The sequence below is a fragment of the Larimichthys crocea genome, chromosome VII (assembly GCF_000972845.2).
Source record: "Larimichthys crocea isolate SSNF chromosome VII, L_crocea_2.0, whole genome shotgun sequence".
In the NCBI taxonomy this organism is placed as follows: domain Eukaryota; kingdom Metazoa; phylum Chordata; class Actinopteri; family Sciaenidae; genus Larimichthys; species Larimichthys crocea.
Window position 1 is genome coordinate 11,406,599 of NC_040017.1, and position 16,085 is coordinate 11,422,683.

Genomic DNA, 16,085 nt, shown 5'->3' on the forward strand with positions numbered 1-16,085 from the left:
GAGTCCGGCCCAGCCCGCCAGCTTCAAAGCAGGCTACAATCCCGAGGTGCGTTCACGAGAGCCTCGTTAAAAGCAACGTCGGGATGAGAGTGTGTGATTTATCGAGCAGTTAAAAGCCACAGAGGCTGAAGTTAGAAATATGATGAGCCACTGTGGAGAATAATAAATGCATTTACTACAGTAAGTACAATTTTACATTTGGAGCAGCAGTAGCTCAGTCTGTAGGGATAGGAAAGCCCTGTGTGAGTCTGTGTGGTTGTATTTCGGGTAAAATCTATGTTAAAAACTTGAGTCTATTCTATTTTCTGCTACTTCTACTTTCAGACTGTTTAATAACAGCAAAATAAAAAAAAAAAACGCATTCAAACTGTTACTATAACTGCAAACATAAAACAATGTACACCTTGCACATAAATCCATGCACACTCTTAATTACTTAATTTTATTCAAGGATAGGCTCCCTGATGACCCTGATGGTTACAGATGATGGATGGATCTACCTCACTACTGTATATACCCATATTAATCATACTGTATATATCCATATGTAGCATATGTACATACCCATCCAAGTCTGTTACACTCTCAAGTCTGTAGCTCTTTTGTATTTTGTGTTGTAATGTGTATGCACCTTATTTAGTTCTGTCTGCACTATGTTTCATGTTTCATGTAGCGCCATGATCCTTGGTGAAACACTGTCTCATTTCACTGCATACTGTGTATGTGGTTGAAATGGCAATAAAACCCACTTGACGTGACTTGACACTTCATGGTGCACTTTTTACTCATTACCTTTATTTGACAGCTGCAGATACACAGTACTACGATGATGAACATTTGATGTATAAAACATATTAAACTACCCAACATTGTATTAAGTCAGTAAAATGAGCTTTACCTCGACCAGCTAAAAAATACAAATCCTGCTCACACATGTGTCTATAATGACCAGACAAGAGATGTACTTTCTGAATGTTGATACTTGATACTCCCAATACTTCCACTCAAGTAACATTATGGATGCCAGAACATTTACTTGTAATAGAGTTTACCATAGAGGCATTGCTACTTATAAATAATACTTTACTTCAATATCAGATAAAATCATCAACTGCCAAGTTGATAACTAACATAGGTAACTAGCATGATAATGAGGACCAGATTATCCATTTGCTCATCAAGTCAAGTCTTCCTCTTCTTCTACTATTTCATATATATATATATATATATATATATATATATATATATATATATCTATATATATATATATATATATATATATATTGCATGTGCATACTTTAAGGGCAGATGTCATAAAGTGCAGTAGAATGGTTAATAAGACGCAACAGACATAAAACACAGACCTAATATGTATCAGGAGGATTTTTTCAGTTCAAGTTCAGGAATCACAACCTTAAAGGTGTTATTTTCTTTTGGTTTCACTGACCGGAGGACTTACTGGTTATATGGGACATTTGTAACTCACGAAAGTAGGTGTGGACAGTTTCTCTGATAATTTGATGGTTTTAGAGTTTTATTATGGCATCTATAGCGATGGACACCTTTTTAAAAATAATTTGATCCTACACATGCCCTGTGATCTAGCACCCCACATTGCTCACCATTCTCAGAACGGTATTTATATACCGTATGTTCTTTTTATGGGGGTTGGTGTTTTTAATTTCCAATAGCACATGAAGGCAACATCTCATCCAAACCAGGGGCCTAGCCAAGCCCTCCACCTCGCCCTGCTGGCTGTCTGGGTAACTTCAGGTTTCTATTAGCAGCTGTGGCTTTCGTGGTTATTCCATAAATACTTTCTGTAACATTTCATTAGTTTCATAATGTTTCTGGTATAAAAATATAACTTAACCATGACTTTGATTCAAAAGATAAATCATAGGACAAGAAGCAACTGCAGTTAATAGTAGTCTCTTATATAGCTTGTATTAAATGCTGAAGTAATACTTTCTAATTCTGTTAACAATAAAGAGGAAAAGGAGTCATGGCCCAGTTTTTAACTCACACTAAAAGCACTCCTTCTTCCTAATGGGGACAGAGAGGATGAGAAAGGAATGCATTACGTCTGCATGGCATGTGTAAACATCCAGAAAGCCAATATGCCTTTCGTCTCTCTCTCTCTCTACACACACACATACTTAGACATACAAGCTGACTGCTCTGAGCAACTGTTTTTGTTTTTTGTTTTTTTTAGCCATGTGTCCCCGGTGAACTCGGCTGTCTACTGACGCTGAACTGTCCCATTGCTGAGTCTGCAATTTTGCGGCTATTAACACCAGATCATGTGTGAGCTTGTGCGCTTAAAACATGTGCAGAGGTGTTTGTGTGATTTGTGTTGGCCCAGTCTCAAAACGTTGGTCTTGTTCCCAGAAAGTAGCCGTAAAGAATTTAACAAGAGTCATGCAGTAATTTTAGGTTTCTCCTGAGCTCCTCCGCTTTACCACAGCTTTATTTCCACAGCTTGACGTCAGTAGGTCAATGCTGTCTGTAGCCGAGACTTGTTGGACAGCAGCAAGGAATGCCTCCACAAGACTTGGAGCACAGTTTCTACAATGGGTTTGAACTAAATGACAGACATGTGTGACATGGAGGAACTGAAGAAGCACAGAGCAGCAGGATTTGAACATTTGAAGTGGATATGCTTAGTCGACCAGACTGAATTGCACTTCTACACATCTCTCCGTTCCTGTGAGTTTGTAGAGGGAGGCTTTTATATAAACAGACTGCACTTCTACTACAGCTTATATGCAGGACTTGTTGAAACATCAAGTCCTGAGGCAGCGTCTGAAAGCCTCAGCCTCCGCTGCTGGTTATAGCCAGACAAATAAAGAGAATAGTTTAACTGAACTTCATTTAAGAAAACAAAGCGTCAGCCTGGTACCTGAGGTTGGCACCAGTTAGCCAGAGATCGATTAACAGTAACAGACATAATAATGCTCAGTAGTATTTTTAAGGAAACCCAGAGGACACGTAGAATAAATGTTACAGTTACTCAAGCATTTCAATTCTCTGTCCTTGTCTTTTTGACAGGAGGAATGTGACTGGAGGAGGGTAAAAATATGAAGAGGGAGGCGAGACACAACTGTTCACTAAGACGTCTGGGCTGGAGGCCAGCTTAGCAAAGGGCAGCAGTAGGATTGCAGAGATTGTCCAAATGACATGTCCTGAAATGTAGGCCCTTAACTCATCATAGAGCACATTGGGACCATTACGCACTGACAAAATATATCAGGCTGCTTCTTAAAGTCGAAAATACAAAATGAAATAATTAATTTTTACTTAAACCTAAAGGTCCAGTGTGTAAGATTTAGGGGGATCAATTTACAGAATATGGCAGAAAGGGAATATAATATGCATAAGTTAGTTTTCATTAATGTATAATCACCTGGAATCATTATGATTTTATCACCTTAGAATGAGCCCTTAATATCTACAGCGGGAGTAGGTCCTGTTCAGTCAACCATGTTGCTGTGTTTCTACAGTAGCCCAGAACAGACAAACTAAACACTGGTTCTAGATTAGGGCTGTCATGATATCCAATTTTCACTACACAATTATCGCAGTCAGAAGACATTGTCACAATATCTATAAAAAAACAAAATCAGACAAAACAAAATTATAATAAAGCTATAAGTTCAATTAACTGTTAACTTTTATTATGTGTTTTCTTTCTTTTGGCAAATTAATTGCACTAAAAATATGTAGAAAGTCTGTGACCATAACTGCACTAAAAAGTACAGAAAGAACAATTACACTGTGAATGAAACCACAAAATGAGAACAGAAATAAATGGTCATTATTTCAGAGGTGCTGGATTATTTACATATATAATCATATGCATATTATACACATGATATTAATATTTCATTTCTTAAATATCACGGTTCTCTGCGATATTGGTAAATCACATAACCCCTAGTCTATATAGGGCGTTTCACGTACTTGTGAGTTTCACAACAAACGTAGTTCTTCCTACATGCTTGGAAGGGGAAGATGAGGCGAGAGGTATTCAGTTGGTTGCAATCTGCACTACATTACTAGATGCCACTGAATCCCATTGGTCCTGTTTTTCTCTTTTTATCCCTCACCACTCATAATTCATTAGACAATCAATAAACCCATTTTAGGAAAAGTCATGAAATGAGGAACATAGGAGTTTTATTTTGAACGAGAACACACCAAGGGGGTAAAAACGACCCCCTTGGTGGTTCTAGAGTTAAACTTTCGTTTTGATTTTAATATCTGAACATTATGTTGCTGCACGTGACAAATCTGCACATGACAAGATAGATTGCTATGTTAAATGTCCAAATAAAAAAGGCCCCAAAAAATCTATGTGTAGATGTATCAGATTAGATGATGCTTTTAATATTCATTAAATGTGCTGCAGTTTTCAGTGCTGTGTGATTAAATGAAAATTGACTTGACAGTTGAGCTGAAGCTTGGGCCCTGTTGGAAAACATTACTTTTATTATCCACTAGATGGCAATGTGACCTTAATATATTAGACACAAATGTCACAGTAAGAAACTGGAAGAGTTGTGTTCCTTTGTATTTTCTGTTGTGTAATCATTGTGAAAGTACATCAAGATTAAGAATCAAAGATCAAATCAATGTTTCAGCATTGAAAACAGTAGAAATGTTTTGTAATCTGTATCAAAGAATAGGCCTCAGAACATGAATAAAAAATGTTTTTTATCCTAAATGTATTCTGGACATATTTACAACAAATATCTATTCAAACTATCAATCAGTTTTCATGAACATCACATTGAATAAGAACTAGACATTATGACACCAGGTCTTCTGCAAAAGGTCTGACAATTTTAGTGATTAACACGACAATAGACAAGAGTTTACATTCTTCTATTAGATACATGTTCATATATAAGTTGTAACATTTTAAAACCTGACTGATATTCTTTAGTCTAAATATTTCATGAAAATGTTTTTTTTAGACAAAACAATAAAGAAATGAGACAACCGAAGAAGTTTAGTATTTGTTACCACACCCCACCAACATGAAATAAAAGTCATACAAATGGCTTGGATGACAGAAGGTTTGAACAAGCCGACTACACTGATGAAGCCTGTGTGACACTGGAAAACTTTGAGTAAGTGTGCCTTGAGTTGAGACTGTTAACTGCTTTTACCAAGGCCAATAATGTTAACATGAAGTTTAACATTTTGGCCTAAAATGTAGGGAGATCAAATTGACAGAGGATGTAAGTGAAAAGTAAAATAAAAAGTGATTTGATAAAATAATGTAAAATAATAATAATACATTATGGAGGTTAGTCAAACATTTCTTAGGTGGGGATGGTGCTTGGCACATTTAATCCTGGCTACATTCCTGCTGAAGCTTGGAACATCACCACTGGCTGAACCCACTTAGACACAATAATCTTTAATATTTCCTAAAAGTTATTCCCTAAATATTAAACACATATATTTTTAATTTTAACAAATATAGTTAGAGCACACTACAGCAGTGCTTGTTTGTAAATAGGCTTGGCTCTACATGCAGCAGCTCGATACACCTGATCCCTCTTGTTTTGGCTGTCACTGAATGTGTCCTTGCAGTTCCTGTCATTCACACTTAAAGAGAGATGAGTGAAGGCAGTGTTTGTGTGTATTCACGGAGCTGATACCCTCTCCTCCTCCTCTTCCTTCTCATGCTCCTCTTCTCTCTCCACCTGGCCTGGCCGGGCTCTGACACCCGGACCGCGGCTCTGCTTGAAAACAAACTGCTGCGGCGGCTCCGGTTACCGGGTCCGATCGATGCGCTGCACGGTGTCGCGTTGCTCGGAGGCTCGAGTATCGATGCATGGCCGATCGCTATCATAATCACACTTCCCCCCTCTTATCGCTTACCTACTGAATAAAACATCTGCCTTCCTGCTCATGGATCTCTCTCACCCTCCCCAAAATCTGGAGGGAAAGAGACTTCTTGAAGTGTCTTTGAAATGAGTGAAGTAACATGAGAGAAGTGCACGATGATACCCAACAAATGAGGTCCACAAAGTTGTTTTTATCTCAGGCATCTCCAAATAGACCCGCCAGCTATTTGACAGTGCTTTGTCACAGGATGCTGCAACTGAGAGGTAATTATTTGGAGATGGGTTTTATTAAAAAACAATTAACAGTTTCTTGATACATTAATTTCACTTGGATTAAATAGGATAAAACTGAAATTATCTTTATTTTGCCTGTGGCCCAACATCCACTGGACACCTTTAACACAAAGAGTTTATGAGGCCATCCACATGTGGCCATCATGCAGGCCTGTAAGCAGCTATATGTGTGAGAGAAACATTGTGTAGAAATAGGTATATTTGCGATTTTGCATGCAATACCATATACATGTGCATTTAACTTATGATCACAAATTAGATATATGACAACTTTGATAACAGCCAAACATCAACCAGGTGTAGCAACACAAGACATAACAGCCAGCTAATATTACTTAAAAGTCCAGCTCGGCATCTGTCTTTGAGCCTTTCATTTCACAAATTCACAAATTATTTGCCAGTTATTCAATTACTCTTTTTTTCTTCTTGTCTTAGCTTCCTCCATCATTGTCCATTGTCCTGTTTGCCCAGCTCCGGTTCTGACACCGGCCTGCTCCCTGTCTGTACTCCCCTGTGTCCCGGGCCTGAAAAACCTCCTCTTGCTGCAAACACTACAACTCCCTCGGTGCTCTGAGCTCACAGTCCTGCCAGCCTGGCTAACAAACTAATCTAAAGCTCTAATCTAAACAGCCTCATTTCAGAGTGACATCACATTAACTGCAGGCTGTACCCACACATTTGTGGGCCCTTTTTGTTGTAACATTTCTACATATTTGTATTTTCGTGTTAATTATCACTGAATTGGTGCTTCATCATTTCCAGTTTTAGAAGTTAGGTTTACCGTAAATTATATCAGTTAATAGCTACAGTTTTAGTTATACTTTTTGTAGACATCAGACAAAAAGCCTGACTTGTGTTTTCACACAAATATACATTTCCTGTGAGATTAGGCTGCTGCTGAGATGTACAATCACATGAACTAAAGGCTTAGTTAGTGTTACAGTAGAAAACCTCCTCCCTGCCATCAAACCCAAGGGTCACTATTACTATTTATTATTACTTATAACTTATTATAAATTGTGACATATTACCATTCATTTGTTATTGTTCATCACATATCAATCTGTAGAAATAAGATGTGTGAAATGAATGCTGCACACTTGCAGCAAAATACAAATACATGAGCAGTAGGCTGAATACATGCAGTTATGTATCTTCATCAAATTACAATATCTTGGCTTTTCTCTGCCGTCTCTTCTTGCATTTGTAACAATTACTTCCTAGGTGGGGCGTACTCACACACTTGGCAGTGGCAAAATATTCAGAGCAAATAAAAATGAAATCACTGTAAGAAATCATCTCAGCCTCGCTTAACTCATCGTCTTTGAAATCATCTTTATCTTAAGGGTCTTTGTTTTTTGTTGTAAATATTTATAACCTTGTTTGACAACCCAAGACAGCTCAGTTTACTGATGAAGATACCATGAGGTATGAATGGACCCGTGAGTTGACTCATTTTGTTACAAAGTTTTCAAGCTCAAGAATGAAACTGAATGCCGATGAGCCTGTGAGGGGGACTTGCTTCATATGCTCTGGAATTGTCGTCGTCTGGAAGCCTATTGGAAATACATTATTAGTATAGCTTCAGAAACTACAACAATCAAGATTCCCCCTGACAAGGATATGGATTTTGGAAGGTATACAAACTTTAGATACAAGCTTTATGAAACAATATTCCATATTGCTTGGTAAAAGCTGGTAAGAAGTGTAATCTGCAGAACTGGAAATCAGAGTTTCCTCCATCACAGAGACAATGGTTAAGTGAATTAACATCCTAGAGCACACCTAAAAAAATCTTATTCAGAATACAGGGAAATATGAAAAGATATGGGGCTCTTTTCTGGCTTTACTACCATTACATCACTTCAAAAACTGCTCCCCTTTACTATTATATACTGTTTGTTTCTATTATTCCAGGGTTGAGAGTGGGGGTGGTGAGGGTTACTGAGTTTGTGTATGTTTGTTCCTTTTGTCTCCTTTTTTTTGTATAAATATACATGAAAAATGGCCTCAATAAAACATATCTTTTAAAACCAAGAAGCTGAATGCTCAAATGCTATTCAAACCTATTGAAATGAAATTTAATGCAACACCTTAAGTCAGTTCAGAAGCAAAAAAGAACATCAGACTAAATTAACTTTAATATTTAAACTATGAACGAAGCAAGCACCTGACTCATCTGGGGGCCTCCTGGTGGCCACAGGGCCCTTTAACAGCTGCTATGTTTTCTTATGCCTTGGGCTTGCTGTGCAAAATTTTCTTTAAGTTTTCCGGCTCTGGCAACATGATCTCCTCGAACTTTTGGTGGACGTCAAGATTTGCCTGGAGCACAAGAGCAATAGGTATCACTACATTTCAAGTCCAGTGCTCAGACTGATTCTCCTTGTGGCTGAGTCCCACTTCTGACCCCGCAGGCTTCACCTGAGAGCCGTAAATCAGTGAGGCCTTGCTACTCAAACAGAGATCTACCACAGGTGCTGGCCTTAGGCATGATAGGGTTAATACTAAGAGCAGGAAGGTGTTGTGTAATGCAAGGTATAATAGATGAAAAGTAAAGATATTAGGACAACAGGATACTGTAGCAGGAAGGAAAGTTTAGACATAGTGTAGTAGATTTGTATAAAAAAATATAAGAGGCTTTTGGATACAAGTATGACTTTCAGGGAGTTATAAAGACGTAGGACTAAACCAAAAGGGGATTTCATCACTCATACAGAAATCGATAACATTCAGCTCTCCAAAAAATGTAAAAAAAAAACTAAAAAAACACACACAAACAAGCCTTTTATTTACACACACACAGACACAATCAAAATCTCGTGCACTTGACCACTACATTTGAAAGCAGCAAAGAGCAGAGATTTGGTGCCAACTGTTAGAGAGAAGTAAGTCGAGACTCGCTGTTAAGCTATTAAGACAATTAACAAAGTGGTCAGGAGGGGCTGAGCAGCAGAGGGAAACGGCCTGAAATGGAGAGAGATGAGGGTGTGAAGTGACAGTCAGCACATCTGGTCTCATCAATAATGCAGTGGGCCTTTAAACGGCAGTTTGTCGCATATTGAGCGCTGCTGACTGAAATCAAGCCCGACACCTAAGATGCTGTCAGGGGAGAGTGAAAAGGGTGACAGCGGGAAGAGGAGGTGGAGGTGGAGGTGGAGGAGGCTGGCAAGGATAGCCAAGAAAAAAAAAAAAGTTGTTGGCAAGGCTTTCTGCGATACATGTGATGGTGTGCTGAATACATGAGGAAATAAAACCCCCGCTATATAGGTCTGAAGAATGTAAACACACACTATGTATGTAAACATATCCAAAATTAAATGAGTAACAGATTTATCTATATGAATGTTGGGAATTTGAATTATACCACTTCAAAGCTTAAAGCAATAAAAAAAACTTGACAACTTTTGAATTTAGTCACCATTTTATTATTAAAATGAAAAATACAGAAGACTTTCCTTGATAATGTAAAACCAGGTATTCTAGCGCCTGAATAGCTCTCCAATGAGTACAGACATCGTTTTGTCACTATGTATCTTAACCTTTGACTTCGATGATCCAAGAACAACAACTGAAACAAAACAAAGAGGTTTCCGTTAACGGTAGTCCTCCATCTTCAAATCGTTCAAAGGAAAAATCAAATAAACAAAACAAACAGACAAAAAAACTGAAGAAAAAAATGCTCTGAGACTGGTTCATCTAGGTGCAAATAAACAGTTCATTTCCCTGTGATCAGAGGATTTCTCAGCACAATAATGACAGAGTCGCCCCTCAGGAACATTTTAGAGATGTAGCGGTCCTTATTCACCGGCTTCGACTTCTTCTTTCCTTTCCCGCTCTTGGGAACTTCCGTCCACATCTCTTTCACATTCTCCAAGACCATGTTGCAGTGCCTGAAAACGACAGCGAGGATGTCAAACATAGGGACTTGAAAGCATTACTTTATTTTGGAAGGAACTATAGAACAGATTCATTCTTAAGGAATGAGCAGTATAAGAGAATATGTGATATTCATCAGTCTTCTTATACTTCTTTATTTACTTATTTCTATGAGGTATGAACAAAATTTACAAGTGGTAATAGTCTACCTTTCTCCACAAGGGAAGACCCTAGTTCGACTCATAACACCTAGATCTAAATGAATTCAGAGTGAGTCATTTATGTTAAGAAATATAATATATATAACAAACATTTTATTATTATTATTGGACTTTCTTGGACTTTTATTAGAGCCTGACAGTTTGACAGAGACAGGAAAGGGAGTAGAGGGAGAGGGGATGAGCATGTGAGCTGAACCCAATTTATAACAAACTTAATGCAAAATCAATATTCTGTTCACCAGAGCAGTTCCAACAGAGTTTTTTTTAGATTTTGTTATTTTAATGGCCATATTTTGCACCACCTTTAAAAAAAGAAAGCGAAGAAGGGGGACAAAAATAAATTTGGTTGCTGCGGTCACACAGCGAATCTGTCACAGCTGTCAGGCAGTTACAACGCTGTCCTGAAGCGATGGCGGGACATCAGGAGTGTGAAATAATTCAACCTCCTGATACCTCCTGCATGCTGAATAGGTGTTAAAAAAACAAAGTTTACAGATGTTACAAAAAAACAAAACAGTTACTTTATTAATTAAATGAAGACTAGACAAATGAATAAACAAATTAAACAAATAAATAGTTCATGTTTTAATACAATGGGAGCCAATTTGTAATTTAATCATCCATGGTATTTTATTTATGCCATCCTTGAAATAATTTTATTGTAAAAAAAAAACTAAAACAAAAAAAAAACAGCCATTTTATTATTGAGACGATCAACTTTTTTTAAATATATATATATTTTTTTGGCCTTTTGCCTTTATTGATAGGACAGCTTAAGATTGACAGGAAACCTGGGGAGAGAGATGGGGAATGACGTGCGGGAAAGGGCCACGCAGGTCGGGATTTGAACATGGGCCTCCGCAGCGAGCCTTCGCATATGGGACAGCTGCTCTACCGACTGAGCTAAACACCGCCCTGACAACGATCAACATTTACTTGGTTTTAAATTGTAGTTTGAGACAGTGTTGAAAAAGCTTAAGCGCCGATGCACAGCTCAGTAGCTGTTGGGACTATTCTCACTTTAACAGCTGCCTCAGGGTCTTCATGCAGGTCGCTGTCCAGTATCATCCTCTGTTGCGGTGCGACATTACCTTCTGTAGGCTCTAATATTATCCTGTTTAATATCGCTGTCACTATCACATCCTCTTTACCGCCTCACAGATTAATCATGGACAGCTTTCCTCTAGAGATGTTTTTAGCCTCATGTCAGACCACTGGCCTTTTCACGGCAGCCATTTGAAATAGTACAGCAAACACAGGTGTTACCAATGATACTAACTGCGGGTCATTGTTTGAAGGGAGTGAAAAATGTAGCCCGTGGCAATTTTAAGGACTTAACAAATCTCACATATACCTCAACATTAACAAGTGGCATTCAACAGGCTGAAACTAGCAGTTTTTGATATGGTATGTCCTGTTAGGTTTCATGAATCTGACTTGAAACACTCGAAACTCTGAAACGTAGGACAAGAATATAAATCATATTTTATTAATAATTAATTTATTATTTTTTCTTGCACGCGGCCCAATGTTATATATATCTTTTTCTTTTTCATTAATAAATGAAATAAGAGATCGGTAATTGATTAGAAATGTGTTATTGTATCAGGCCGACTGTCAAAAATGTAATTTAAATGGAATTATCTACTATTAATTATCCAATTTTGATTAATTTAAGATTTAAATTTGTGCAAATTTCTAATGGATTTTGAAGACTCTGAAAGCATCTGACTTCCCTCTTGAGTCTGTCAGTCTGCTTCACACACTTTGGTCTTTTGAGAATCAATCTGCTAAGAAGATGATGCATTTCTTGTAGTTTGGCATAATAAACAAGACTTCACAAGGACTGGCGCCAGTATAATACACCTGGATATTTGCTACAAATTTTAAAAAAAAAAACTAATTGAGGACGGATGCTCAAACACTTTTGTGCTCAATGTTAGGATTCAGGTAACTAGCTAACTTACTTACTAACTAACTAATACCAGTGGCTCATATCTTGCAGACAGCTGAGTGTTCATTAATAAATCGGGACAGGAGCCAAAAGATAAAAAATAAATCAGTGTTTTTAAACCGACTTTCAAGGTTATAATATAAGCAGGTAAAGCCCATTTGTGTAAAGTAAAAATACCATTTTAATTTTAAAGTAATTAGAAAGAATGTGATACAATCAAGTATTAAACTCTAACACTGTTACATGAATGTGTTGATTAATAAGTCAGTGACTGTGCTCAGTACCTGTCAAAAGCCTTGACTCTTCCGAGCAGCTTCTTGTTGTTGCGACAGTTAATGAGGACCTGGGTGTTGTTTTTGACTGACTGGGTGAGCACAGACAGCGGGCCGGTGTTGAACTCCTCTTCTTCTCGTTTCTGGAGCTCCTCTGGAGTCATCTCTGACTTGGGCTTTGTTAACAGACTCCTGAAAAGAATGACACAAAACAACCACCGGTTAAAATGTGGATGATAAATAAATGAATAATGTTGTGAGATATGATCAGAACCCGCTCTCCCACAGACACGACACTAGTCACTTTACACCGTCGTTAATATTTGCAGTATTCATAGTTGAACAATACATCCTGCTGCTACATATACCTTTTTTTAAGCTGCTACGTTTCTGTGAATAAGTCACAATTTTATTGTGTCTCTGTTTCTTTTATATTTCATATACTTTATGTTTATACTGTTATCACCATGTCTTGTGTTTATTCTGAGCCTTTGTAACAAAATTTCACTCAAACGTGCACTGTGAATGTACAGCTGAATGACAACAAAGTCTAAGAATGGCATGTTGGCATTAGTACATCAGGAACACTGACAGCCTCAGTGTGATATTACAGTAAAAGAAAAAAAAAAACACTTTTGATTCAACTGGTTTAAAGTTGAATTTGATGTTTTCACAGGATGCTTGATGTGTAAGAAATGTATAGACGTGGACAGAAAATGATCATACTATACACATGACAGAAGTACAAATATATCTGTAAAACACTCATACTATACACATGACAGAAGTACAAATATATCTGTAAAACACTGTAATGTAAAAGTTTAATCAGAGTTCACCAGGCTGGCACTACAAACTGTTTATCATGAGAGGACTCTCTCTCTCACACACACACACACACACACACACACACACACACACACACATCAAGAAGACAGTTTCACCTCTACCTTTCAGGTGCTAAATTACTTTTTACTTCAGGCTCCTTTGTCTTAAACCAGCTGATAACTCATCGCGCATGCTCAAACACTGCAGTGTTAGCATTCGGCTAACTAGCTCATATTAGTGAAACTGTGACTTTCCACTCGCAGCGCTTCTTTGTTGGATCGAAGCAGGTTTTAAAAGTATGAATTAGGTTTGTTTATATTCTAACAATAACGCGGCTGTAACTCAGCTGAGTAAAGACACACAAAGGCTTCACGAGCTGCGGCTAACCGGACACATGCTAACACGGTTAGCTGCTAGCTGCGATCCAGCGTGCAGAGACAAACACCTCGTATGAACCAGGTTCATCTTCACGGACACTTACATGTTTGATGATTGAGAAAAAAAACAGTCCTCTTAAGCTCGTGCCTTCCTCGTGACTTCGTATCTGCAACGATTCTCACAGACTCGCGTGGATCGTGCTACTTCCGGGTCAACCAATAGGCGCCTGAAAGTTTCGTAATCACTTCCGGGTCACATCAAACAAACACGTTATAAATATTTATTATTTTCCTAATTTGTTATTTTTCTTATTTATTATTTTCCTGATCTTTTTTATTATAATATTTTCGATGCACTTGATTTGTATTTTTGATCATAAACTATTACTAAAGGTTGGTAGCAGTGGAAAATACGCTACATGTACTAAAGTAGTGTTATTGTATATAGTGTATATGTACATTTTTTAAATGTACATGTTACTTACTCTCATGTTTACCTTGATATTTTATGTCACAACATAATTGTAGTAAAGTAAAAAAAAATCGGACTAATTTTTTTTATTATAGCCTACTGACTATATTCTATATCATAATATGTAGCCTGCTTACACTTTGATACTCCACATTTTGAGTATATAGTATGCTCAGTTTTGAATGCTTACTGACATTATGGAGTAGTTTTACAGTGTTGGCCTGCAGTTCACAGGTAGACCTACTGCTATTTTTATTTACAATGAAATGTATACTTGTTCCACTACTACAGGCTGAAGATAAGAGGCCACATAGGAATATATGTACACATATATACACTGTCATGGGATAAGAGATGGCAGAGGGAGCAGCCAAAGTGATACCACAGACCCAAACAGATAAGTCTTTGTTTTGCTCTTTAACACAACAAGTACGAGGGAAAAGTGTGTATGTGTGTGTGAGAGAGAAATGTGGATGTAGGCTACGTTATCTGCACAGCAGCAATGAGACATTGAGATATTGGCTTTCTGGCAAGAGACAGACAGACGCCTGGAGGTATACAACCCACCCACCTTATTTCAAAGGGGTGGCAGATCTACCTGTGGAAGCCACTTGCTGCGTATAATGGCAGCCTGTGTGCTGCTGAGAGAGGCGAGTGTGTGGGGATTGATTTCCAGACCTGCTCTATATCTTTATGAAGCACACCTTGCTCAGCCAAAAAGGCTTACATCTTAAACTGTGGAGCAGTGGGACTGTAACATGAGCTCAGCGTGGCATTAGTCTTACATGTGATGGGACTGCAGTAATCTGAAAACACTTTCGCAGTTAAGAGATCAGAGATTAACCTGTAGGTTTACTCGGAAACAACTGAAAAATATGTTTATGATACATTTTAAATGTCATTTATATATATGCTATATTTTCATTTATATGATTGTTGAAGCATTCTTTGGGGACTGCATGGAAATAACTTGGTCAGGGAGTGGGACTGAATTTTATAATTTATTCTAGAAAATAAAAGACCTCCCCATCTGGGACATTTAGCAACATGTGATGCTGAATTAAATCAAATTAAATTAATTCATTTAATATTTCACATGCAGTTTCACACATTTTACTGTGCTGTTTTTGTTTATGATACAAATTTATGAAGATGGAGCCATAGCCACTCAGTGGAGAGGTGACATCCAGTCACTATTAACAATTAACAACTATGACGATGTCCATTCTGATTTGTAAAACTGACATATTGATCCTACAATCACATCTTGATTGGAAAAGAAATCCCTGATGTAAAGTAAGGACCAGTGTCCCCTGGTCACAGGAAAGACAGAGTTTGTGACCTTCAATGAAGAATTAAATGAAATATAAATCTGTGATTTATATATATATAAACTCCCCTACCCTTACAAAAAAAAATTGACACTACTTTCTTTTCACCAAAATAAATAAATAAATATAGATATTTCCCCTTGTCTTCACCTTTAAATGTATGTTGTACCATTCCTTAACTGATGTAACTATAAATTATTTCACTTAATGTTGGCAAATTCAACATGCCATGTCAAGTGTGCCAAGTGAACATCATTAGAAACCAGAAACCATGTTGTATTTCATAACATGATCAGCAACAGATATCAGCACCAAACTGTCTCAATCCAACCGTTTGTATTAAAGACAAAGTGTAACCATCTGTTAATTAATCTGTTCTGCGTGATTTATAGCTCTCTGATTATTAGAAGAGCTGTCAAAGAAGGTGGTTATTTATTACACTAACAGCAAACAGTATCTCCTTACTCCTGCCTCTGGGTATAAAACTTTACCTTGCACTATGAACCTGTTGATTCAGAGCTCTGTCCCCTTGCTCTCCGTGATGCGACCACAATTACTCATGCCAGTAATGAAAATATTATTATCATCGCATCTATCTA

General features: G+C 37.5%; 1 protein-coding gene across 1 annotated transcript; it reads right to left on the minus strand.

Annotated features, from left to right (window-relative positions):
- Positions 1–9,557: 9,557 nt before the first annotated feature.
- snrpd2 (small nuclear ribonucleoprotein D2 polypeptide) lies at positions 9,558–13,935 on the minus strand. The gene is made up of 3 exons (XM_010733574.3): positions 13,788–13,935; positions 12,491–12,670; positions 9,558–10,045 (listed from the first exon to the last, which is right to left on the minus strand). Coding segments are annotated over exons 1-3 (357 nt in total). The 5' UTR covers positions 13,790–13,935; the 3' UTR covers positions 9,558–9,870.
- Positions 13,936–16,085: the final 2,150 nt, after the last annotated feature.

Bases quoted from the DNA above. Each gene is read 5' to 3' on its own strand.
- snrpd2 (XM_010733574.3), bottom strand. The intron at 10,046-12,490 runs GTACTGAGCACA...TGTCGTTTTCAG, and splicing joins AGAGTCAAGGCTTTTGACAG to GCACTGCAACATGGTCTTGG.